The sequence below is a fragment of the Manis pentadactyla genome, chromosome 18 (genome assembly GCF_030020395.1).
Source record: "Manis pentadactyla isolate mManPen7 chromosome 18, mManPen7.hap1, whole genome shotgun sequence".
Taxonomy (NCBI): Eukaryota; Metazoa; Chordata; class Mammalia; order Pholidota; family Manidae; genus Manis; species Manis pentadactyla.
This window is the reverse complement of record NC_080036.1, coordinates 14,499,101-14,525,615: the sequence shown is the minus strand read 5'-3', so window position 1 is coordinate 14,525,615 and position 26,515 is coordinate 14,499,101. Positions and strand designations below refer to the sequence as shown.

Below are 26,515 nucleotides of genomic sequence, written 5' to 3'. Positions count from 1 at the left end.
TGATCCCTAGGCTCCTTTCTAGCAGTGACATGCTAATTTAGGGGTCCTTAGATTTTAGTTGATGGCCTTTTGTACCCCAGGTCTTCCCATTCATCACATGTGCCCCACCTACACATCCTGGTGCCTGAATGACTCTGCTTTGCTCTATAGAGCTGACATCTGGGGAACACCAGTCACTCACAGGGTTCAGTTTTCCGTCCCTGGTACTCCTGTCAGCCTAGACCTTATGGGCCATCTACTTACAACTTATGTGGTTGGTTTGTCTTCATATTTCCTAACAGACAAAGAAGGTGGCATCATTTCCAAGTTTTGTGGCCGGTAAGTGACTTTATCTCTCAGTTGTGTTTTTATGTCCAAGCGAATGGTCCTTTTACTTTTTCTCCTGCTGAGCTTGGGAGAAAGGTACACCTTGCAGGTGAAGACAGGGCTGTTATAAGGAAAGGTGCTTGGGCATTTGATTGAGCACTTCATAAGCACCCATATAGTCTTGAGAGGGGTGGGGGTTTGGTTGATTAGAGAACAGTAGACCATCCCATTTAATTACATCCTTGGTAATGGCCTCACACATGACACTGATGATTGGATTAATAGATTGAAGTGTGTCTGTGTAAGCAGCTAATTATGATCTAACACTTCTGATTAGGATGGATATAATTGCATCCAAATTCAGGCTGTTATTCTTATTTTTAGACTCTTCATTTCCCTCCACTCTCCTGTATTTTTTGAGGGGCTTAACATTGCACTTCAACATCAATAAAAAAACCCAAAAACCCATTGTTCTGTGTCACTCTTTGGTGTGGGGAGCATGTCTGCTTGGCTGTGGGGGGAGCCAGCTTTGTGTCGTCTGAAGGGCCTACAGTAACCTCGGCAGCTTCGTCATGAGGCCCTCTGACCGCACAGTAAAGAACCTCAGAAGCAAGATCTTTCTTTGCCAGGAGGCTCTTTCCTGCTCTAGCTAGTGTGTTACAATAAACAATGTGAATTTTACTAATTCTTCCAGTAAGCTGTTAAGTTTTATGAATATTTATGGAAGCAAGGTAAATTAATCTTCAGAAATAAACAACTTTAAATCCTTCCTACCCAAAGCCTTTTCAGGGGACTAGTTTGAACCAGGATAATCCAATTCAAGCTGGTTAAGAATGATTTCACTGGCTCAGTCCAGTTTTGACTGGTTCAACATTATACTGGTCCAGTGTTGCTCAAACTGGGTAAAAACCAGTTTTGAACTGTCAAAACCAGTATGATACAATTCAGATAGACTTGACTTCGTTTTGACCAATGCAAATAGGCTTAAGTGGGTTTTGCCCTGGAGTTTACATGTGGTTTTAGGTAAATTTTAGCTGGTTAAATCTTGATCAAAGCGGTTTTCATGAGGTCACAATAGGTTATTGATGATTCCAATCCAACTGGCTAGTTGTGGTTTTTTTCAAGACCTGATGATTGGCAGGAAGAGACCACACCCACCCTATTCCCCACCCGCCAATAGGGTTTGATAAGGTTGCTGATTAATAGGACTCAAAACCTCACAAATAAGGGAAGATACACATATCCCAGCACCATTTTCCTTGGAGATCAGAATGACAAGACAGGGCTGTGCCAGTCATGCTGTTGCGGGGACATAGGCTCTTGTAGATCCAAGAAGCTCACTTTTCAATGGATCCTGGCATTGTTCGGGTAGACCTCCCTCCCACTGTCTAGGGGAATGATTTGGACATTAGACTCCCCTGGTTTCTGAATCAGCTTCGTGCCTGCCGGAGGGGCATGGGGAGGGATGGGGAGGCAGTGTCAGTGCCTGAGTGCTCTGAGTACTACCTCCCTCCTGGAAGACTTGCTTTCTCTATACCAGCTCAGATTGTTCTAAACCATATCAAAGCAATGTTGGATGCCTCAAACCGATTGAGACAGGCTAATGCTGCTTGTGACCAGCTCTAACCAGTGGGACAGCCTTACGTTAGAGTTTCCTGTAGGAGATATGATACGAAAATATAGAGGACCTTTAAGGAAAAGCACATTCCTTGATAGTAGAGAATTCATATTTAATAAAGCTTTCAGGGACCAAATATCTTACTCAGCAACAGGGAGAGATAATGACAAAAAGCCTGAGAATGTGATAAAGGTGGGGAAACCATCCCCAAATGAAACACCTTTATTAGTTAGGAATGCATTTTAATGCAGATAACAAAATACCACCTACACTGAGCTCGTACCATAGGGGAGTGTCCTGCGTAAAGAAGCCTGGAGGTGAGTGGCTGCTGGTTCCTGACATCCTGATGCCAGGGACCAGCATCTTTGCGTCTCTTGGCATTCTTCGCAGGCGGCTTCCCTCAGCTCTGCGCAGGGTCTGTGTAGCTCCAAACTCTGCTTTCAGGTCTGCGCAGAAGGAAGAAGGAGAGGGCAAAAGTCCACACCGGCTGTGGGGAAGATTGTCAGAATGGTCGCCTGCATCTAGATGGGAGAACTGTAATCCCTCAGGGGGTGCAGAGCTCCAGGCTTCCCATAAAGGGGATTCTTGTAACTGGATACATCTCTTGAGGGGCCCTGGAAGCCATGCCCATGGATGGTCAGACAGACCTGCTCTTAAACGGGGATGGCCCCACACACCCTCCTTGATGGGTGTGGCCTGCCTTCGTGCTTGCGCCTAGCTCCCGCATGGCTCTGTGGGTACTGCACGGACTTCTGCGTGGGCTCTCTTAGAAAAGTCCAGATGGCAACCTGGGGCTCTTGCCTTTTCACTGCTGAGAAAGCAGCCTCATGTCTAGTTGAGCTTAGGAGACCTTGTGAGTCTGAGGGTTTACTTGGACCTCAAACAGTAACGCCACTTGGTTATTTTCATGCAGTGGGCTCTTAGGATCTGAGACTGAGTTTGTTCCTAAAATGAGCAGTTGGGGTGAACCTGTTCAGCTAGACCCCCAAGTTGAAGACACCTCCTCTTCAGCCTGTTGGAGGGGCCGGGGCTCCTGAGCCAGAGAGCAGCCTGGGCGGCGGGTGGCAGGACGGGAGTAAGTGAATGTGCGGGACAAAAAGGGATACAGGTGTTCCGAAGAGAGGCTGTGACAACCAAAATGACTTTTATTTTTTACAAACAAAACAATGTTTGATCTTGTTTCCAGCACTGCATTTGGTCATCACGAATAGGGATTTAGCATATTTAAAAATACGAACTTTTATTCACTAGTAGGGGTTTGTTAAGATTTCTCTGAATTGTGCTTAGATCAAGCCAAAAGCCATAAGAATCAAAAATGAATTCTACCCTGAAAGTCCCCATAGTACTTTTCCTTTTTCTGTCTGCACATCTCAGATCCCTAATCCTTCTCTGCAGTGGAAGCCAGTGTTAGATTTCTTGTGAATCTTTCCAGAAATTTGTTGGACATACACAGGCTATATGTAGTATAGACCTTTTTGTTAAAATAGATATTGGGCTGACCACACAGGTCTGCACTTGGCTTTCTCATTCTTGGTAGACCTGGGAGACAACTGTGTTAGGCAACGGCTATTTAAGGGGCAGCACAGGATTCAGGTGCATGGACGTACAAGAGCATATTAATCAGTCCCTGTGGACTATTAGGTTGTTTCCAGTCAGTGTAGCAGTGGGCAGCCTTGTGGATATGTCTGTGTGTTCAGGTGTGAGTTCTTTTAGAGGATCGTTTCCTAGACAGGGCAGGGTTTGCAGGCTAGCAGCACTAATTTGGATAGAAATTACCAGATTGCTTCCCCAAGAGGGAGACAGGTTACTCTGCCCTCGGTTGCATGTGAGAGGGCTAGTTCACCAACACTGTGCCAGCCAACCATTTGGTCTTAGCCAGGCCAATGGGAGAAAAGTGGTATTCCATTGATTTTATGTGCATATCTCCTATCAGAAGTGACGCCAAACACCATTTCATATGGTTATAAGTTGTGTTTCTTTTCTTGGGCCTTCTGTTTGTTTCCTTTTTCCATTCCTCTGTCAGATGGTTGGTGTTCCCTATGGATTTGTACTGTTCTTTATATGTAAAGGAAATTAGCCCTGTGATTTAAATTGCCGAAGTTTTTTGGATTGGGCAGAACACATAAGGAAAAATGATATGTACTAGAAACTTAATTTTAAGTGAGACCTTTTTGAAAGGTCCATCTTTTAATTATTTTTATCATAAAAAATTTCAAACATATACAAAAATAGAAAGAATCCTATAATGAGCATGTGTTCATTATTTACCCACTCATGACTGATGTTGCCTCATCTAATACTCCCACCTTCTCCTAGATTATTCTAAAGCAAATCTTAGACCTCACATGTCTTCTTTAAATATTTCAATTGTATATCTCTAAAAGCAAGGAACTCTATTTTTGAAAGATTTCTATCTTTAAAAAATCCAAAAATGTTATAAAATTAACAACCATTTTTTATATCATCCACTCACCAGTCAGTATTTGCACTTCCCCAGTTTACAGTGTGTTGCTTAAGTGGGGATCCAGATAAGGGCCGTACATTGAGATTGGTTGATGTATTTCCCAGTTCCCTAATGCCTAGTATTTTATAGGTTCTCCATCCATCTCTCTTTTTTTCTCTTACAATTATTGTTGGTGTTACTCTGGAAGAATCTGCATCATTTGTCATATAGAGTTCCTTGCAGTATGGATTTCACAGAGCTGCATCCTTATGGTGTTATTTACCACATTCTTCTGTCTTCTAAGTCCTATAAAATGTTGGGTGTTCATATATAAAGGGTTGACCAGATTCAGTTTGATTGGGTGAACAGCCTTCATAGGTATTGTGTTCTTCTATCAGGAGGCACATGCTATCTAGTTGTCTCTCTTTTTGTAATATTAGCAGCCATTAGTAGTCATTGTCTAGACCCATTAATTGATTAGCGGTTGTAGAATGGTGGTATTCTAACTTCACCATTTGTTTTTCACTCATTAGCTGGAATTCCTCTATGCAAAGAAATGTGCCCTCATCAAGTGTTTGATTAGCATGAGTAGAGTTCATTTAGGAAAAGCACGTTAAATACTTCATTCCTTCTCTTTATTTAAAACTTTTTTTTAATTAATGAGTTTCTCTGACAGTCTCTGAAGGCAACAAGTGAGCTTTTATCTATCATCCAGAACTCTTGGGTTGAAACATAGTTAGTGTTTATGTATTCAGAATTGGTGGTTTGATGTAGTGTCAGTTTCATCCTTATTGACGCTTAGGTTGTCTCTCCTCTGGCCGGGGGTTGAGGTTGGTTCCACGTCCCGTCAATGAGACCCCAGTTGTCTTTGAGAGCTCTTCTTCGCTTGCTGTGACTAGGTAGTCCAGGGTCATCTGAACTGTGTCTTGCTTCAAGACTGGAACTAGTTATTTCTCCAAGGAGCCCCAAGAAATCATATTTAGAGACCATAATCTGGGCATGATAGGTGGTTTTGCTCCTGATTTGGCCAGAGGGGGAGGAGATCTGTGTGTGTGTGGTAAGATGGCCCCCAACAAGGACCGCTTCCTGGCATTCATGGCCTTGGGTAACCTCCTCCCCTTGAGAGCAGACTGGACTTAATGACTCACTTCTAATGAATAGCAAGCACATGGCAGAAGGGCTGGGATGTCACTTGCAAGATTAGGTTACAAAGACTGTGGCTTTTATCTTTTTTTAATTTAATTTAAAAAAATTGAAGTATAGTTGATGTAATAGTCTCAGGTGTACAATAGGGAGTCAGTATTTATTCACGAGACCATGCCATGTTTCTTGCTCTTGTTCCCTTGCTTACTCTGGGGGAAGTAACATGCCATTTGTGAGTGGCTCTGTGTCAGACGCCCACACGGCACAGGACCGATGTCTGTGGCTGACAGCCTCAGAAGTGAATGTGGAAGTGGATCTAAGAGGGCTGCAGCCTTGCAAGAGACCCTGAGCCAGAGCCACTTTACCAAGCTGTGCCCACTTCCCCACCCACAGAAAGCAAGATAAGAAATGTTTGTTGTTTTAAGCTGCTAAGTTCTGGGGTAATCTGTTAGGCACATACCTAGATGACTAATATACTATGTGTTTTTAAGGCAAAATGCGTCGTGATTCATACTGATACTTTGTCAGGACCATAGGTTCTCACATTCCACCCTTTTTTTTCCTATGCCCCAAATCCCCATTCTCGAGGACACCAACATAATTCTGCATTTGTTTTGTTCCGCAATAAATACGATACAATAATCATACAGTAGTCTCAGAATAACAAGACCAACGTTGCCAAGGACACATGACTACAGATACAATTCAAGATTTATTTACATTGACTTTTGTCTTTAGAATATGGTCTGTGAAGGATGAACCGTCACATTATTGTGTTTTAAAATAATTTGGACTGTTTCTTCTCTTTGTGATTATGTCACAACCAGATACACATTTAGACTTGCTTGTCTTTTAATTCTTAGGAATTAAAAAAAATTTAATGTTACTTTACAACTGTATAAAATACATGGTTCTAAAGTGAAATACACAAAACAGGGTACATGCAGAGATGTCTAGTTTTTCTCCCTTTTTTCCTCCCCCCAACCCCCTCATTCTTTCCTCCCACTGTAGATAACCAGTTTTAACATTTCATGTATTTTTATCACACGCATAGCTTCCCCTTTCTTAGGTAAATGGTTAGACACCCTTTTGTCCATCTTGCTTTTTGTATTTCATACAGAATCCTGGACATTGTGCCACGGTCCCACTCTGCAGGGCAGTAGGCAGGGTGCTCTGTGCTGTCCCTTAGACCTCCCATTGTGTGGGTCAATGTCCCCATTTAGGGGCCTTCCAGTTTTGTTTTGTTTTGCTGTTACTGCAGTTGGTTAACCTCAGGCATATGCCTTTTCCATTTCTGACCAGTTTTTGTATTCATTCCACTTAGTAATGGGAGGAAGTAATTCTCTCGGGTACCAGCTTATGCTTAGGACCTGTCTTGAGCAGTTATATGCGCTGTACTGAGCTTGGCATCGACCTCCCTCAGCTCCCTGTTACCGCTTCTCTTCCTCTGGCAGCCAGGAGCTTTAGCTCGCTTCTTGGGTGTCTGATGCACAGCAGAACTCCCCACTCTTCCTTCCGGGATGCCACAGCCTGTCCTGTGGGCCCAGCGCAGCTTCTCCCCAGTGCATTTCCAGGGGTCTGCTTTCTGAGGCAGCACCTTCCCTTTTATGTCAGCCCTACAGGATCACCTTTAACGGGATCCTGAGAGGGACAGCTCAGCCCATGGCAGTGTTGGGGCATTTGGCTCTGGGGCAGGCTCGTGCTGTGGGGGCGGCATTCAGGGCAGGCAGAGCCCTTCTGGGGCCAGGAGACCAGGCCGCAGCGTCGGACCTGAGGCCGTTCCCGGCTCTGATGTCCATCACCCCCTGCCGCCTCTGTCCATCCTCAACCCACCTTCCCAGGGCGTGACCTGGATGCCCGCCTGGCGTGTGGCCTCAGGGTGCTCCTCAGGGCTGCGGCCTCTCCTCCCAGTTGAGACCAGGACCCTCTGTGTTCTTTGCAACCTCACCCAGTCTGACGTCTTTTTTCTCCTGTGTCTTCCACTCTCCCCTCCACTGGCTTCTGAACATGGCTGTCCCGTCCTGCATCTGTCCGCACCCAGCACCCCACCTGCCTCTTCCTAACCTGACTTTGGAATGGCTGCCTCATCCTCTCCTCCTGCCCCACGTCCTGTGAGGCAGGTCACCAAGGTCACTGCTGGCTGCCTTGTCACGATGCCCAGAAGGCACGAGGCTCCTGCCAGTGTGGACGCAGCTGGCGCGCTTCCCCTTCCTTTTTCCGGCCTCCCTCCATGCTGCCTGTCTGCCCTTCTTCATCCGTGTTGCGGCTCACCTTCCGCTGCCTGGGTGTGGAGGGCTGGAGCTCAGCAGAGCTGGGGCCTGGGCCCTGTCCCCATGGGCCCCTCTTTCCCTTGTTGAGTCTTCCGTGTCCGTGACGTCCCTGAGCACTGACACAGTTCATTAGCGCTCCGGAGTGCGGCTGCCTCTGAGCGTCTTTGGAAAATGACCAGCCTCCTGTAACCAGCCTCGCCAGGATCCCCACCCCAGTCCTCTCCCAGGGGCCCCTCTTCAGTGAGCGGCCGCTCAGCCCACCCAGTCTCTCAGCCTGTTCCCAGCCGCCTTGTCCTCGCCTCGTATTCCAATCCACCTTCCAGTCCTGCTGATTTAAACTCCAGAGTGAATCCAGCCTGTCGCCGTCTCTTTGGCCCTGTCATCAGCCCTGGTCCACACCATCGTCATCATTTTTTGCTTGCTAGGGCCACTGCAGTCCCTCCCAGCTTCTCTCCCCTCTTGCCCTCTGCTGTTTGCTTCTCTGCAGCCAGATGGGCTTTCTAAGGCAGAGTGGTCGGACCATTCCCCTGAGTGACACCCTGTAGTGACAGTCCTTGGTGTGGCCCCAGGGTCCCCACGTCTGGCTAGTGCTTTCTTTGCAGCTTCAACTTGTTCCAACTGCTGGCCCACCCCCTGAACCAGGCAGATTGATTGCACATTTTGTAGCTCTTCAAAGATTCTGTACTCCCTGCCACCCCAGGGCCTTTACACCAGCTCTCTCCACTGCCTGGAAAGCCCTCTCCTTCCTTCCCTATATGGCTTGTTGATTCCTTTACACCCTTCAGACCTCAGCTCAAACATAACAGAAAGGTTGGCATCTTGCCCTGACCTTTGGAGAATTGATAGTAATGAGAGGATGAGAAAGCTTTGAATGGAACATACATCAGAGATGTTGGGCTTTTCTTATGTTGCCTTTTTAAACATTGAAAGGGTGAGCTTATAAGTCCTCCAGAGCACCCCCTCAGCCCATGAGCCTGCCTCACCCCTCTCCAAGGCCAGACCTAGGCCCTTGCAGCCCCCTTCCCATCCCTAACATGCACATTTACCTCAGAAGGGGAATGCTATGCTTTGAGGCGCAGAGACTCATGCTTCCATCCTGAGAGAAATGGGAGGCCCTGAGAAGTCTGCAGCCAGGGAGGAAAATCATCAGACGACCAGATTTCTGGTTTAGAAGAACCACCTCATGGCAGCATGCAGAGTAGATTCATGTCTTCATCCTGGCTGCTGCAGCAAAGCAGTGTAGACCAGGCAACTTATAAACAACAGATGTTTATTTTTCACAGTTGTGGAAGCAGGAAGTACAAGATCGGCGTGCCAGCAGGGGTGGGTTCTGGTGAGAGCCCTCTCTGGGCTGCGGGCAGCCTTCCGTGTATTCATGTGGCGGAAAGAGGGCAAGGTTGCTGGCTGCCTGGGTCCGCTTTTGTAAGGGCACTGATCCCATTCACGACCCAGTTTCCTTCCTAAGAGCCAGGATGTCAACCTGGGAGTTCTGGAGGGGCACAGACGGCAACATGGGCAACATGCAGGCTGCTGGCCTAGCCCACGGTGAAGTGGGTGGTGGTGGTGGCAGAACTGGATGAATGTAGACAGACTCACGATAGATATGGTGGCAGAGCAGACAGGGTTGGATGTGGGAGTGAAGGCCTGCAGGGCCAGGAGGGTGTTGACGCTCTGAGGTGAGGAGCTGTGACCTGGTGCCCCGGGTCGGGTGGCGGAGGATGGGGGTTAGCTTTGTGCATGTGGAGGTGGAGGTCCCTGTGGGCCCTGCCAGGGGAGCCAGCGAGCAGGCTGTGGGGGATGTGGCGCTGGGGCTTATTGAGTGACAGCGTCCTCTGCAGGTAAAAGGTCACAGAGGCCCTGGGGCAGGCTTCCATCCTGCAGGGAGAGCCGGCTGAGGGAGAGGAGCTTCCTGGCTGATCCCCGAGGATGTCAGTGTTCAGCAGTGGGGGGAGGCACCCACCTTGTTGGGTGACTTGTTCCTGCAGGGTGCTGAGAAGGGACAGCTGGACTGGGAGACGGAGACCAGCCTGACAGACAACGTGTGTGGGGAGACCCAGCTGGCAGGACTGTGACCCTGTTCCGGGCACAGCGGCGGGGCAAAGGTCCTGGAGAGGGAGGGAGATGGGATCACAGGTGATCCTCAGTCCCCAGGGGGGGACCCCACTGCTGCATGGAGAAGGGGGACGGAGGGTTGGTCAGCGGCCCCCAACATGGTGCACGGGTGTGCTTGGGAGCAGAAGGCAGCGCTCTGCCCAGTACAGACAGGGAGGGAGGCTGGCAGTTGGAGGAGCTGGAGACGGGTGTGGAGGAGCGCCTGCACAGAGGGCGAGGGGGTGCTTCCAGGGGACCCTGTCAGAGTCCCGGGAGTCCCAGGCCGTGAATATGTGCTGGAACCCGTGTGCCTCGTTGGGTGACTTCCCAGCCGCAGGACCAGAGGAAGCAGGGAGTCGGAGATTGGCTGAATCCCCGGGCAGACAGAGGGGGCGTGGGGGCAGCAGAGTCCAGGGAACGGGGCAGATGTTACTGAACTGGCTGGTGGTGGCTCCCAGCTGGGAGAGTTGAGGGTTCCTGAGGCAGAGTGGGTGAGGACACAGCTGCTGGCATGAGGACTGGGGACCGCAGGACAGCTCGCCCTGTGGACACCGGAGTGGCTCAGGCTGGGCCCCGTTCAGGACGGAGGGGGAGCCTGAACGCCAGGCGTCCTGAGGAGGTCTAGGCCGAGGTTGGCAGTCCGAGGGAAGAAAGCAGTAAAGTGAGGAAAGTGGTGGTGGGCCTGGGAGGAAGGCCGAGTGCGCGAAGGTCTCCAGGCTGACTGACGGTGGACCCGGGCCCACATCCTCCGGCCACCCGATCCAGGTGTGAGGTTTTACCAGGGTGCAGCCATGCTGCTGGTGCCCTATTGCCTCTGCCTGCTTTTGTGCTACAAATGCCGAGGTGAGCAGCTGCACACGGCCGCACAGCTCTTTCCCATCCAGCTCATCCCTTGCAGAAAAATCCTGCTGACCCTTCCCAAGAGCTGCCTGTCCAGTACAGGTGCCACTAGCCACATGTGGCAGTTTTTATGTGAATTAAGACTGCATAAAATTTAAAAGTTGCTTTGTTGTACTAGCCTGAAGTGAGCTTCTCAAAAGCCATGTGGCCAGTGGTTCCCTTACTGACAAGCACCAAGAGAACATTTCATATGACGGCAGGAAGTTCTGCTGACAGCCCAGGTCTCGAGGCAGCAGCCAGAGCAAGGACCACGCCTCCTGCCTTGCCCCGAGGCCTGGGGATGGAGGACCCGGGCCGGTGGTGTGAGAGGGCTGCAGGCAGGCAGGAGCGAGGCCACAGCAGCAGAGGAGGCCCCAGAAGAATTAGAGGGTAACAAGCAGGTCCTGACCACTGTCCTGGCTTCAGAGGGCACCAGGGCAGTCGTGGATGTGCAGCCCAGTTTGGGGAAGGACCGCATGAGATTGCAGCATGTGGTGTCACCATGGAGGCTGTGGTGACTCGAGTGGCAGCTGCCTCGGGTCCTGGAGTCATCCTCCGACACCACGTGTGCAGTTTTCGGGCCTGGGTGTCGATTTTGTGCAGTTCCTTGCAAGGGGCATGTGAAGTGATGAGGGCCACAGGGCACCCTTCACCGCTGCAGTGGTTCAGCCCCACTCCTCAGCCCCCTACCCCGCCTCCTAGTCCCATGTCTGCTTGGGGAATGCTGACTGCGCCCCCTTCAGTTCCAGGACCCTGTGAACCGGAAGACCTCATCGACGGAATCATCTTCGCTGCCAACTACCTGGGCTCTACCCAGCTGCTCTCAGAACGTAACCCTTCCAAAAACATCCGAATGATGCAAGCGCAGGAGGCCGTCAGCCGGGTCAAGGTGGGGCTGGGCTCAGGGGAGCCCCGGTGCCCTTGGGGGTGGGGGCACCAGCGTCGGGGCCAGGGGCACAGGCTCTCTGTCCAGCTCCGACCCTACAGCCCTGGGCATGGAGCGCAAGAGAGCCTGAGGCCCCAGCGAGGCCCAGGGAGGTGACCTTGGCTGGGAAAGCTGGGTCGGGGGCACAGAGGCACTGAGCTCCTTAACAAAGAACCGCCACCCGAAAACATGAGTGTTCAAAGACCATTCTGGAGCAGGAGGGTCATAAAACATGTTTTTGGGGATCCTCAAATCCCACTTTGACAGCATGTGTATCTTTAATGCCAAGGTGTTTACAGAAGGGGAAACAAAGAAATCATGTTTTATTTAAATTCATGACATCAAGAAGAGCTACACGGGGTACACTCGGCCCTCTGGGTGCACACTGGATGGCCTGGTTTGGACGGTGGGTGCAGCCAGGTTGGGGGAAGATGAAGCGAAGTCAGGGGAGCTAAGAGGGTCAGGAGGAAGGGGCCCGGTGGTCTGCGGAGGTGCCGCCCTGGGCACTTGGGGGCCTGCAGAAACCGCTGACCCCTGCAGGCTGAGAAACCATGTCAGTCCCCCACCCCTGTCCCCCCTGTACACTAACCTCCTTTATGTAGGCAAAGGGTCCCGAGGGGTGAGCAGAGCAACCTGGGGGCAGCAGGGAGCCTCAGGCCCTCCCACCCCAGCCTCCAGCCCCGCTTCTGTGCCCTAGAGCCTGCGCCCTTCTGCCAGCCCGTGGGGGACACTCTGGTCCTTGGTCTCACCCTGGTAGACCTGGGGAGTTGTCAGTAGTTTCCAGCTTGCGGGGCGTGTGTGGGCTTCTCTAGATTAGCATGGGCCTCGCCGAGGTGGTGGCTGCCCGCCGTCCTGTCCCTGTGGGGCCTCCTCTGGGCAAAGGATCACCGGATGACCTGGCCGCACCTTCCGTGTCTTTGCACCCATCCATTTTTCTTCTCTTACATGCTGCTCAGAGGATGCAGAAGGCTGCTAAGATCAAGAAGAAAGCGGTGCGTAGGACTGTGGGCTCGCTCGTGTGGCTGCGGCCCATCCTGTGTGGTGGCAGGGAGCGTCGCTAGAGCACTTACAATGCAGTGTTTTCCTTTTCCCTCAGTAGGAAAATAGCAGACTTTCGAATGAAACTGCTCATTTTGTTTAACCACCCTATCATTGCCCTTTTTTATCTTTATTTTTTAGTTTCCCCTGTGCTCTAGCATGGTTAATGTTGTGATGTTACTGTTTCACATGGATGTTTTAAAATGTGGCATTTGACGTGACCATGTGGCCCCGTTAGCACTTAGGCATCCTGTACAGAATTAATTAAATTGTTCTTATATTTAAAGACTCACGAACCTTCATTTACTAAATCAGGATGATGAGAAGGTCGGTTCACCCATGAGGTGCTTTCTCTGGTTTAAAAGGGTTTCTGGAGCATGGGCAGACTTTTAAAAAATTGGGTTGGCCTCTAGTCATTTGCTTGTAGACCTGGTCATTTAGTAAATGCCGGGGATTTTTTGCTATCTTTCCGACACAGGGATATCAAATACTTGTGTCAGAAGGCACCAATTTGGCACTGGCTTCTTGCTTAAACAGCAAGAGATCTTGTCCTCCATCCATGCCTGGAGCACCAGTTTCTGGCTTTGTGGCCCCGAGGACCCTGTCGGGGGCCTGCCTTCCCTCTGCAATGAGACTTCTCTCCCTGTGACACTTGCTCTTTGCCCAGCGGTGTCTCCTTGGATTCCTTTGGCAGCAGGAGAGGAAGGAACTCACAGATCTCCCTCTATCCAAGCCAGCATTCCTCTGGGTGCTTCTGGGGGAGCAGAATGGGCCTGGCTTTGCAGATCTGTCCAGGAGACGACAAAACAGGGGCATCTGTGTGTCAGCTTCTGGCTTCTCCTGTGTTGCTGTGAGGGCAAATACTCAGTCCAGTTGGGAGCTTGCTTCCCTTAGGGTTTTTGGAAGACCGGGACCTAGTCTGCTATGGGGTGTTGACAGGACTGTGTCTGTTTAAATCAGAAGAAAATGCCGATGTTCTGATCCAACTTTGAAAATCTCTTCCCATTTCCTGGAGATACTTGGAATCCCAAATCCAAGAAATACAGCCAGCATCACAGACCCTCTGCTTTTGCCAAATTTGGTAGGGGTTTGCAGGCAGGCCCACTTTTAGGGAGCAGAGGGGCTGCGCTTTGGATGCGGTAACAGGAGACCCCAGGCCCTCAGCCCCACTCTGTGCTCAGGCTCCCAGAAGTGTCTCCTCCTCCTTCTCTGTGCCCTGTGCAAACTGCCTTTAGAACTCATTTAGCTACAGATTGAGCTCCAAGGAAGCGTGCATTTAGGCTTCTGAAGGCTGCTCCATGCCGCAGTAGCATTTCCCTCTAGGGGCGCTCAGGGTCATTAGTAAAATTGTCAGGCCTTTGTTAAGTGAGTTTTTCATTTAACAGTATACACTGTTTTTCCTTAGAATTCGGAGGGGGATGCCCAGGCTCTGACAGAAGTGGACCTCTTCATCTCCACCCAGAGAATCAAGGTGTTAAACGCGGACACACAGGTAAATGTTTAAAGATGGGCTATTTAATATCATCGAATTGAGCTCCTAACTTCCCCCTGCAGGGACCGCAGGAGAACAGGGTGCAGCTGCAGAAGAACATGGCTTCTGGGGTGGGCTGCATGGGTGTCCCCAAGGAGGTAGTCTGGACCCTGGGTCTTGAATGGGTTGCGGTTGTGGGGTCTAGAGCAAGCGGCAGGGGCCAAGGAGCATCGGGCAGAGAGGGTAAGCCAGCTGGTGACACAGGTGGGCTGCTGCAGCTGGGGTTAAACAGAGAAAGTGAGGGGAAAGGTGAGCGGGTGGCAGAGGTCGCGTGCTAACCATCAGGAGCCTAGAATGACCTTCCTGAAGCCTCCATACGCCAGGCCTGGGAAATCATGCTGGAGGGTGGGAATCCCATGGCAGCCCTCGGCCCTCCGTGTGATGTTTGTTATTTCTGTGCCGGAGTCTCTGCATGAGTTGTTGTTGGTGAAACAGTGAAGCAGATGCAGGAGGAGAAAGTGACCATGCAAGAGAGAAAGGACTGTGCACAGCCAAGCTGAGACGGAGACAGAGAGCGTGGAGCTGGGGGCGGGGGCAGGGGGGCGGTGGAGGGAGGGTCGGCCAAGGCCCTGGGCCTTGCGCTCTGCCTGAGGTTCACTGCGTGAGAGGGAGGCGCTGGCGGGAAGAAAGGGGGAGTCCCTGCTCACTCTGGGGTGGACCTCCATTCCTGGGCCCCCATGAAGGCCAGATGTCGGGGTAACGGCCCCAGGGCTTTCTTGTCATTGGCGTATAACCTGTGTGGTGACACTCTGGATGTGTGGGTGCCCCATTCCCCAACACCCATTTGCCTGACAGTTTTAACATCCAGTGGTGGTCTTGCCTGAGTAGGTTGCAGTGTGGGAATTTTTTAATTGTGTCACGCTTTCTACTTCTGTTGTCAGACACTTTTCTGTGAAGAAGAGCTTTTCTTTCTTCTTCCTTTTCTCTCTTTCCACTGTTGATTCATGGTTTTGTTTTGTTTTGTTTAACTTGTGTTTTAATCTATTACCATCTCTTCTTTGGTGCTCAAAATTTCCCAGATTTGGCCAGAGACCTTCAAGCTGAGTCCCGTGTGGTCTGACCTCTTCCCTTCATCTGCCGAACACTTTCCTGCTTTCTGAGACAATAAGAGGTCCCGAGCTCTCCTTACACTTCCCTGCCCAGACCTGGAATCAGCTATGGCTCTGTTCAGTGGGGAATGATGCACAGAACGAAGGCCCGGGTGCCGGCCACGCGCATCCTTGCCAGGGGGTCGTTGCTCCTGGGCCCTTGTAGCGAACAGAGCTAGATAATGCATGTGCTTTCAAAAGCCATGAGTTCATACTTGTACCTTCTTTCGGAGGCCAGCGCCATAGGGTTCCCCTCAAATGTCCCATTTCCACACTCGCCCTTGTTCTGTACAGTAGGACATGGCTCCAACCCCATCAGTGTGTTTTTCATTTGCTCTCTCCTAGGTATCCCCAGGCTGCTCGGGGGGCACAAAGGAGAGCTCGGTGGGCAACTGATATGCTGGGTGTCACCCTCTCAGGGTCCCTGGGCAGGAAGACCTGAACTTTGGGGACAGGAGGCAGCAGGGTGCACCTTGCTTTTCCTGTCATAGCTCCATCAAGTGGCTGCTACGGCCCAGCGACAGCTCAGTGCCCTTCTGTCTGCCCACCACCAAGTCCCTCAGCACATCCCGCCCCATAGACACTGCAGTTCCCCTTCCTCCTCGTGGGTCTGTCCCGTGACCAGGCCTGTGCCTTGTCCCACTGATCTCTGTGGCCTGCTGCCCTAGCCCCTTGGAGCCCTGCAGTTGGGAGAACTTGGGGAATTACCTTTGACCCCTAAGGGGCTCAGGCTCAGGACACTTCGTAGACTTGGACTTTGTTTCCTGATCTTTTGTGAGCAAACTGTTTAGACTAGATTCCCTCTCCTACCCCTCTAGGATCCCAAGACCCTGGGTTCCATGGTTTGCTAGGAGGCCTCACAGAGCCTGGTTTTGATTTATTACAGCAAAAGAACACAAGCAAAATCAGTAAAGGAAGATTCCTGTGGGGCCACAGGGATGCACTGAACCCCCAGCCAGCGCACAGCACCCGCACCGTGCGGTCCACCAGGAAGCTCATGGAGACTCAGCACCAAGCCTTTATTGGGAGCTGGTCACATAGCCAACCTCTGCCTGGCACGTACCAAAGTTGCAGACTCCTAGAAAATCAGCATGTGTTCAGTCGGGACCACACTGTTAGCACGAACAGCTTAGGCACCGTGAGCCACTCTTACCAGGCAGGGGATGGGAACCTTCCCCAAAGCCAGGTTCCCAGGCCCTAGCCGAGGACCACCCTTGCAGGCAGGCCTTCCTGGGGGTGGTCTCAGGCCTGTGGCGTCCTCTCTTTGCACGGCCGTCCCGTCTCCCTGCTCCCTGATGTGAGGAGGGTGGGCCTGGGGATGGAAACCGGGCTCCACCCCTAGGAACTCACAGTCTTAGGCACGTTCTTGAACATCTCAACCCCCATTTGCTCTTTGAGATGGAGCTGTGGAGAGACCCCACTGGATCCTGGGAACGGGAGATGAGGAATCCCAGGGCGGGGCTCACACACGCTGGCCGGATTCCCCTCGTCTCAGCCACCTGGAGCCCCTGGGGCGGCCTTGGGGGGAGGGAAGGCCAAGCAGGGTCAGCTGAGAGGGCGGGATGGCACTCCCTAAGGACAAACCAACCACGCACTGGCCCCAGCGGGTCTCGGGGACACCGGGGAGGCTCTGTTGGGCCAGGGCAAGAATGAGGGGAACCAGCGCTGGGAGGCTGGGTCAGGAAGGTTCCATGGAGCTGTGGTCTGGCCGCCCGACCGGGGTGTTTGGGGTGACTTGTCTAGTCATGGGTGGCCTTCAGTACTTTGTGAGCTTGTTCTGGGTAATGTTGAGGATGGACTGAAAGAGAGAGCTGCAGTGGGAAATTGGTTTGATTGAAAAATAAAAAGAATATTGGCAGAGAGAGTGGAGAGGCGGGAACAGATGAGAGATACTGTGGGGGGCTGAAGTGGCCCTTCAGGGCAGGGGAGAGGGTGGGAGCAGCGATGGGGGGCAGCCACGGGCAGGAGCTCAGAACTGGAGCAGCGCCTTACTGATGCCCGGGGACTGATTCCAGCCTTCCTGACAATGGCCAGAAATCAGGAGATTCTGAACAGCCAGCCTCGACTCTTCCCTTCCCAGTGCCCCTTCCTGGAAGGTGGCTCGCGCGGTTGTAAATCACCCCCACAGCCTCGGCCAGAAAACACATCAGCTCCAGGAAGGCAGATGTGGAGCAGCATGTGTTGCAAAAATGGATTCTGTGATGAAGAAAAGGGTTTCAGAGGTTGCAGAAACACCCAATTTTCTTTTGTGAGAAAAGAACAAAGGCATAAAAGACCAGCTGATTGGTCTCCAGGAGCCTTTGTAAGCAGTCTTGTTAGGCAGGGGCCAAACACGCCGGGTTCGGTGGAGGCCCTTGTCAGACGACAGAAGCCCTTGACCTGCTGGGACTGGGGGACGTGCATGGGCGTGGAGACCCACTGATCAGAGTCAGGCAGGCCGCCCCTGTGTCCCCTGACCCGGGCCTGGGCTCCCTGGGCTCCCTGGGAAGAGCTCTTCTGTGGAGAACGTTGGCCTTGAAGCCTTCCTCCTCTGCTCGGCAGGACCACATGCCTGGCAGAGGGGGGACCCTTCTCCAGAGCCAAGGACGGCTTCGGATCAGGCGGGGACAGGCTCACCGCGCGGCAGGCTCCTGCTCTTCCTCCGCCTGGGGGCCCACCCGGGTTCTGTGGGGCTGAGGCGGTGACGGATTCGCCTTGACTGTGAATCACTACCCTAGACGCCCTGTCCACTTGAGCAGCGTCTCTCAACTGGGGTGACTGTCCACTAGGGGACATTCGGCGGTGGCTGGAAATACTCTGGGCTGTCACAACTTGGGAAGTGGGGAGCGTACCGGCATCTAGTGGGCGGAGGCCAGGGAAGCCGCTGAACATCGCACAGTGGCGCAGGGCAGCCTGTACTTGAGGGCCCCTCACGATAAAGAGCGATCTGGCCCCAGTGTCAACAGCGTCAAGGCTGAGAGACCCTGAACGGGAGTGGTTTTCAAGGTGTGTTCCCCACAACATTCTCTAGCGTGGACCCGCTCCTCCTCTCCTGGCAGGAAACCATGATGGACCACGCCCTGCGCACCATCTCCTACATCGCGGACATTGGGAACATCGTGGTGCTGATGGCCAGGCGCCGCATGCCCCGGTCGGCCTCCCAGGACTGCATCGAGACCACCCCCGGCGCCCAGGAGGGGAAGAAGCAGTATAAGATGATCTGCCACGTGTTTGAGTCCGAGGATGTAAGTAGACCCGCAGGTGTGATGCGCACCTCCCCGCGGCCCAGACCCTGCCCAGGCTCTGGGCCCCCAGGCTCGCGGGAAACCCCAGATCAGGTGGGAATGCTGTGTGCCTTCACTGACATTTTCGATCGCATCAGGGCAGATCTGACCCAGCTCAACCTGGGAGGCGGCTGCCCAGCCGTTCTTGGAAACTTTAAAAAGTCTCCATGGGCACTTGGAAAGGGCATTCTTGTTCACATATGGATGTCACAGGGACCTGGAGCAGTGGGGAACAGTCCCAATATTGTCATATTTGAAGACATGGCTCTAGGGGGTGGAGTCAGTAAGCTTTTTGCTGGGAGGCTGAAGCAATGGCATATTGATTGCACAGGAAATTTTAATGCAGACCCACTGGTGCACACACATCTTCGCACCATTATACGGATATCTGTGGACAGCTGGACAAGCATTCTGTGTGACCCGAGGCTCGAGGATGTCTGAGAGACCTGACATGGGGGGATGGGCAGGGCAAGGCCAAAACAGGCCCAGTGGCGACGGGTGGCCATTCTGCCAGTGCCGAAGTTCCATGGAGCAGGGAACAGGGAGGGGCTCTGAGGTGCCAGCCACTACAGACAGTTGTGGGAGAGGGTTAGAGTCGGGGTGCTGCTGTGGCCTCAGTATTTTCAGCTCAGTGGGAGATAAGGCTGAGAGCACAGGGGGGCCGTGAGTGGCACTCCAAGTGGTCCTTGAAGGAAAGAGGGAAGGACCTGCATCCAGTGGGGTGTGGAGGCCACTGAGCAGCTGCCCAGAGAGTAGGGCCCAGATGGCGGCTCTGTCCATGGTGGGCTGCTGGCAAGAAAGGGATCTGAGGGCCTGGTGAGAGCAGAACAGAGCTGGAGAAAATGGAAGGCGTATTGAGGACACCAGTGGCCCCTTCCTGAGTCTTGGTTTCTGCTCTGTAACGTGGGCTCAGCTTCTCCGAGGCTGGGGCCAGGGTGGGTGAGCTGCATAGATGGAAGAACTGGGCCTGGTGGCCTCTGCCTTCCTGGCCCACAGAGGAGACCGCCTCTGAATGCCAGCCTGCCAGCGCCAGCCCCTTTCTGAGGGCTCTGCACACACCTCCCACCTACCTCGGTGGGGCTCCTGGCCTCACAGCAGTCAGCACCCACAGGCCCTGGTTGTGAGTGGGGGGCAGGGGAGCCCTTTGTAGGGTTCCCAGTGTGCCCCCCAGCTCACGAGGGAGCCCTCAGGAGCCAACCCCCAACCCTGCTGTATCCCCCAGGATACAGGGCAGTGGGGAAATGGGAGGCCACAGTCAGCAGCTGGCGGAGGGATGCCAACGGTTCCCGGATTGCACCCCAAGGAGCCCTGGCATGGATGGCCTCACTGTCCCCAGGAGCTCTCAAGGGGTGGAAAGGGGTTGCAACAGAACCCAAGGTGGTGTCCCAGAGCTGTGGGCAGCCTGATGGGCTCTCAGCCTGAGTGTGGAGTGACACTCTCAGAACACCTTTTGCAGCCAGGGGAACTTGGTCAGGTGGAGACCTGATTCCCAGCTTTGGCCAGAGCCTTGGCCGTGCTTTCCGGGAGGCACCGCTGCTGGGCTGTGCACCGCGCCAGCTCCCGTGGTTCTGCATGTCAAGCTTTGAGCGTCACCTGGCGGTCCTTGGCGCCACCTGGCGGTTCCTGGGTGCTGCGCCTCTGGCCAGGCCTGCTGGCTGAGCAGTGCTGCTGCTAAACTGCCCAAATGCTGATCTTGGGAGCGGACAGGGCTTGTTCCTACCAAGTGACTGTCCTTCCTGTAAACTGTTCAGGGCTCAGTTCGGGAGGGCAGTTCAATCTAGAATCAGCAGCTATTTTAGGAGAGCCTGCCACGCTCTGCCTGTTATTTGGCCCAGCCCTTTCACATGGGCATATTCATTTGCAGCACTTAAGTCATGCAATGTGTAGAGTGAGAAAGGAATCCGGGCGTATAGGTCAGATCCCTCATTTTCACCTGTTTTGGGGCCTGTTGACCTGAAGCTTGCTAGGGACACCATGCAGAAGGTCCCCTTTATGGCAGCTGGGGAGGCAGGGGGCTGCAAGGGTAGATGGGAGCTGGGGCTCTGCAGCCCAGGGCTGGGGCTGAAGGCCCTGCAGTGGGCTAAGAAGTTGCCATGCGTCCCATTGCTCTTACAGGGCTGCACAGCTGGGAGTGTACCGGACATTCTCCAGGAACCTGGCTCCTGCCACCCAGTGTTCCCTGTTTGTACGCCAGCAGGTGGCAGGCAAGGCCCTGCAGTGATTATTCAGTATTCAGGCCTCTGCAGTGTCCGTTGCAATAACATCCACAGAAGCGCTTCTGTTGAAGTAGAAAGAAGTCACTTGCTCTAGGGGTCGTGCTGGCGTCCTAAGGTCTCATGCTTCTCACTGGCCTCAGCCTGAAACAGCCACACCTCCCACAAGAGCAGCCGGACATTTGCCTGCCAGCCCATTGACACTGGGTTCTGTTGCTAAGGAGAGATAAACACTGGGTACGCCACTGACAGTCCCTGTGACACTCCCTGGAGAACACACCTTAAGTCTATTTTTGGAATAAGATAAGTGGAAAGACAATATAACACAGCCACCAATGAAAACAACAATATGATATTTAGCAAATAATTCATAGACTTTATTTGAAACTGTGCTTTGTCCTGGGATGTCTGGGTCTTAAAGCAGCTCAGGTGGGAGGAGCTAGGACAAGGCCCCCATGTGCACAAGGCCTCAAAAAGGTTTGCCCCGTGGTGGCCCAGGGTGGGGTGCTGGTGTGAGGACATCTGTCACCAGATGACAGTTTAGCCCAGGCAGGCACCCCCCTGTGAATCCGTGCTTGTAGGCTTATGTGTGCCCTGCACCCCACCCTGCCGCAGCCCTGCTCTCTGGGCTTCATGGAGCCTGTGCAGTCACACTTGTCTCCAGGGGCTTCTCCCTCCCCCCAGGCCCAGCTGATTGCCCAGTCCATTGGCCAGGCCTTCAGTGTGGCCTACCAGGAGTTCCTGCGGGCCAATGGCATCAACCCTGAAGACCTGAGCCAGAAGGAATACAGCGACATCATCAACACCCAGGAGATGTACAATGACGACCTCATCCACTTCTCAAACTCGGAGAACTGCAAAGAGGTGAGCTGAGCTCCGGGCGGGCCATGGGAAGCCCGCTGCATCCGCCTCTGCTCTCCAAGCCGAGCCCCTGCAGCACCGAGCCAGGCAGCCTCGGCGAGGAGCCCCCAAGAGCTCCCTCAGCTCAGCTTGCTGGCAGTGGGGCGAGAGCCAGCCTCCATAAGGCCTCGCACAAATAACTGTCTTTGTAGCAGGCTCAGGTGCCCCCCGGGGCGTCCGTCTTGCTCCTGCCTCCCAAACAGAGCACTTGCGTGTGAAATGAGGTGGTGTAACAACGAGGCTGATTCCAGACAGTCTTAATGGTCTCGGAAATGTGCCTTCTAATACTGCTTCTATCATTGACTGGTGCTTGGCACCCAGGAGATGCCTCTGAAAAGCACGTGGTGACATATTTACAACAGGGAACTCGAGTGCTCTGCCCAGGGGAGTCTTGACATTGCCATTAGTGAAGGGCTTAGCAGGTTCCACTGGGTCTATAGAAAGTTCTCCTAAGACAGGGGAGCAAATACCCTGTGGATGGCCTGTATCCTGACTACTTGTTGAATGAATGAATGATCCTGACTCTTGTTAAATAAGTATATGAATATGTGACCCAACTGCATGTTGAACGAATGCATGACTTGACTGCTTGTTGAGTGAATACATGACCTGACTGCTTGTTGAACGAATGCATGACCCTGACTTCTTGTTGTACAAGTGAATGATCCTGGCTTCTTGCTGAATGAATGACGGGCAGCTTTCTGAGAGTGACCCTTGAGGCAGAAAGAAAATAGTGGGCCATTTCTAGACAAGAGTCAAGGCTGGATGGGAGCAGTGTTGAGTCCTGGAATCTGAACATTTCTTTGGCCTCTGGGTCTGGAGGTGGTGGCAGGAGAAGGAGCCAGGACCCTGGAGCTGTGCTTGGGTGGGGGAGTCGGTGCTGGGCGTGGGAGGGGAGGGAGTCTGTGCTCCCAGTTCCCAGGATTGGTGGGCGGGCCCCTGGGAACCTTAGAAGCCAGAGCTGTGTGAGGCCAGAGGGTCGGCGGGCAGGCCCCCGATCCTGGACCCCCATCTCCTTGCAGCTGCAGCTGGAGAAGCACAAGGGTGAGATCCTGGGCGTAGTGGTGGTGGAGTCGGGCTGGGGCTCCATCCTGCCCACGGTGATCCTGGCCAACATGATGAATGGCGGCCCGGCGGCCCGCTCAGGAAAGTTGAGCATCGGGGACCAGATCATGTCCATCAATGGCACCAGCCTGGTGGGGCTGCCCCTCGCCACCTGCCAGGGCATCATCAAGGTGGGTGCACAGGGCCCTGGCGTTGTGGTCACCCAGCCCCACCTCACTGCGTGGTAATTCCCAGCTGACCCATGTGGAAACTGAGTCCAGAGACACCCACCAGTGAGGCTGAACCCAAGGCTGAAGCCAGAGAAGACCTGGGGCTGCTATGAATGCTATGCTCCATTCTGACTAACACTGACCCCAGGCAAGGGCGGAGGACCCACAGATGGAGGGTGGCCGGCGCATCCGGTTTGCTCGGCGCTTTCTCAGGTTAGCACCGAGAGTCCCACTTCCTGGGCAGTCTAGGAGGTTCAGTCACCCTGCACAGATCTGAGAGCTGGAGGGCCACTCTGACCATCTGCCCCGGGCACTTGCAGCTCTGGGAGGTGTTGACTTGCCTGTCCCTGGAGGCATCAGCAGAGGGGACGGGAGCAGGTGGAACCGGAGCCTTCGCTCCAGGTCTATAAGAGTCCTGGGCCCGAAAGATCCGCGAGGCTGTGCAGGAGGCCTCGGCACAGCGGCCTTGGCTCTCTGCAGGGCCCCCAGACAGCGGGCTCTGCCTGCCGGGGCAGTCCTGTGGTCCTCTGTACTCTGCCCCCAGCCCTCTTTGGCTCACTCCGTCCCCACCCCACTGTGGTCTTGGTGCCAGAGGACATACCTACCTCCTCCCTTGTCCTGAAAAACGACAGTGTTCCCAAGGCCAGAGCCGTGTCCGCGGCTCTTGGAGCTAGCCCAGCAGAGCGCCCCGTGCGTAACTACCTGGATAGACAGACAGACATGGCAGAGATGTCCACCAGCGGTGCTGGGGGCTCAGTCAGCCTGGAGCCTCCCTCCCAGGGCTGCAGTTCTCAGGGCACTTGGTCGCCTGGGCCCTGAGGGGGATCTGTGTGCCTGTGGAGTCACCCCCGTCTGCGGGTAGCCCTGAGGGCATCGGGGGCTCACCGCTGGCCAGAGGAACAAGCAGAAGCAGCAGCCAGTCGAGGCTTGGCCTCCAGCTGACCTCACAGCTGTTGCCTGGGCCACCTGCTGACCCTCATATCCTCTCTGGGGCCCAAGGTCAGCCTCAGCTTCAGCTGGCCCAGAACCTCCTGCTTGCGGATTTTCACTGAGCTGGTTGCTCCCCAGCCCCATCCTGCCAGCGGCATGAGTCTGGCACCTTTTGTTTTGAGGGAGGCGTCCCCACAGTCCTTCTAAACAGGAAGGGCCCCTCCTGCATTCAGTGTGGTGAGAACCCGTGGCCGGAGCTGCAGAGGGTGACCCGGGTGCTGGCCTGTTGCGCGTGCTCAGCAGCGCTCCAGCCTGGCCTCTGGCCGCGGAAGAGGAGGCAGCTTGTCTTCACCCAGGTCGAGGGCACACCTGAGCACGGTGGGCCACGGCACACACTGCCGCCTGGGGTACCCAGCAGTGCCTGCAGAGAGGGGCCCAGAGGCCCAGAGGAGCCTGTCTCACCCGGGCTCTTGCCTCCCACACCCGGGCTCAACCCAGCCGACTCATCCTCGGCCAGGCCTGCGAGGGTGCCTTTGCAGAGGCAGCTAAGGTCCCCGGTGACTCCTGTCCCCATGCTCTGCAGGGTCTGAAGAACCAGACGCAGGTGAAGCTCAACATCGTCAGCTGCCCCCCGGTCACCACGGTCCTTATCAAGCGGCCGGACCTCAAGTACCAGCTGGGCTTCAGCGTGCAGAACGGAATCGTGAGTGCCCTCTCTCTGCCCTTGGCCAGCACTGTGCGAGTGTCGGTGTAGGGAGCTGGGGGCGGCAGCTCTCTGCCCCCTGCCCCTGGAGCTGCTCCTGTCTGACAGGGTAGGCCCACACCAGCACCCTGGCAGGCCTCCACTAGTGGACACAGCTGCCAGCAGCCAGGCCATGCAGGGCAGGAGCTCACAGCGGCTCCAGGGGCATTCGGGCAGCGAGGGATGGGTAGTGCGTGGCTGTGGAACAATTCCCTCCAGCCCTGCCCCAGGGCACCTTGTCCTTGTGACAGCTGTTTCCTGCCAACACCTGCTTTGGAGGTGAGGCCGGAGGGACTTTTCCAGCCACTACAGTTTAGATGCACACAGCCAGTGGCAGCATCTGATTCACTGTGTTCACCAGATAGATACTTATTCATTCCTTTCTTCATTCACTCATTCATTTCCCAGAGCCATTTGTGAGGTGTCTGCCCTGGGTCAGGCACTACAGAAGCAGGAGGGCTTCCAGGAGGAGGTGATGCTGGGCTTGAGTGCTGCTCTGCCAAAACATCTGAGCCTGTTCCTCAGGCCAAAGGTTGTCAATCTCAAGCTCCTGCCTTCTCTCTGGCCTGCATTCGGACAGTGTGGGTTCCATTTTCTCGGTTCTTCCTCCGGCAAGTGTCCCAGTGGGCAGGGCTGTGACCCCAGATGGAGGACAGAAGATGGGGCCATTCATTTCCACATTGCTTAAGCCAGCTGAGGAAGAGAGAGTGAGGTGGGTGGCAGTGGTGTCAGGTATGGGCGAGGATGTATGTTCCCACCTAGAGTCACAGAAGGAACACAATGGCAGAACATTCTAGAAAGGCGATTGTAAGTGAGACCAAACTTCCCTTGTTGCTGTCTGGTGCAGAAGAATGGGAAGGCACAGGGAGCTGTGGGGAGTCACAGAGGGGCGTGGGCTCAAGGCCCATTTCTGCCCCTTCTGTGTTAGAGCATGCTTGCTGCTGTGACAAGTACTCCCCCAGTGCCAGCATGCTCAGAGCTGATCTCTGCTTCCCGTCACAGACGTGGGAAGGGGCTTCGCTCCGCAGAGCCACTCGGCGGCCCACGCTCACCCGCACCTGGGTTTGAGAGGCCTCCGCCGGCTGCTCTGTGTCTGGCTGGCAGCTGAGGGAAGATAGGGACACGAACGTGGCCCTGGCTGCTTCTGCCCACATCCCACTGGCCACACGGAGCTCAGTCACAGGCCCCACGGAACAGGGCAGGCTGGGATGGTGGTGTGGCTGGTGCCCAGGAAAAAGCGGAAAGGGTGTGGGGGCAACTAGCTGGTGTTGAGCATACCTTCCTAGCTGTGTGACCCTGGGCAACTCACAACCTCTCTGGGCTGCCCTCAAAAGGTGCTGTGAAGATTAACAGAAAATCTGTAAAGTATGCCAAGATGTCCAAGGAGGGCCCAGATTCTCGGAGGTGATAGGCCCCTTGGCACTTGCACCCGGGCTTGACTGCCCAGCCAGGATGTCTGATGCCCTTTGGGACTTTTGTTGGGGTTTACAGTTTGCCCAGGGAGACTGAGGGTGGGGGTGGCTTCTGACCTGCCCCTGACAGCTTGCACTGGCACCTGGGGCCACACGGCAGCCCTCCCAGCACAGGGGCAGGTGGATGAGGCAAGAGCTGTCCGGGACCCCAGCTGCCCCCAGGGGCCCTGCAGGACAGCCTCTGAGCGCCGCCCGCACAGCCCTGACGGTAGGCAGCCTCGTGGGCCCAGCCTTTCCCTCCTGCGTGGCGCAGGGGAGCTTGCCATCCTCTGCCTGAACCTGCCCAGCCTTGAGGGGTAGTTGGACTTGGGTTCATGATGTTTGTTTGTAAAATGCTGCCCGGGGCCGCCCCGTCACACTGGGAGCCCTGCAGGAGGACAGCGTGCCAC

At 54.1% G+C, this 26,515-nt stretch overlaps 1 protein-coding gene across 5 annotated transcripts in view; it reads left to right on the top strand.

Moving 5' to 3' along the window:
• The window catches only part of APBA2 (amyloid beta precursor protein binding family A member 2), a 235,659-nt gene that overhangs the window by 200,197 nt on the left and 8,947 nt on the right, over positions 1-26,515 (top strand). For 4 of the 5 annotated variants that reach the window (XM_036878723.2, XM_036878725.2, XM_036878726.2 and 1 more), the window contains 8 exons: positions 282-318; positions 11,494-11,639; positions 12,632-12,667; positions 14,119-14,205; positions 18,371-18,556; positions 21,493-21,672; positions 22,731-22,943; positions 24,496-24,615. In XM_036878723.2, the coding sequence (XP_036734618.2) occupies positions 282-318; positions 11,494-11,639; positions 12,632-12,667; positions 14,119-14,205; positions 18,371-18,556; positions 21,493-21,672; positions 22,731-22,943; positions 24,496-24,615 (1,005 nt within the window). The remainder of the gene's footprint in view (positions 1-281; positions 319-11,493; positions 11,640-12,631; positions 12,668-14,118; positions 14,206-18,370; positions 18,557-21,492; positions 21,673-22,730; positions 22,944-24,495; positions 24,616-26,515) is intronic. The other variant, XM_036878727.2, reaches the window with a different exon arrangement.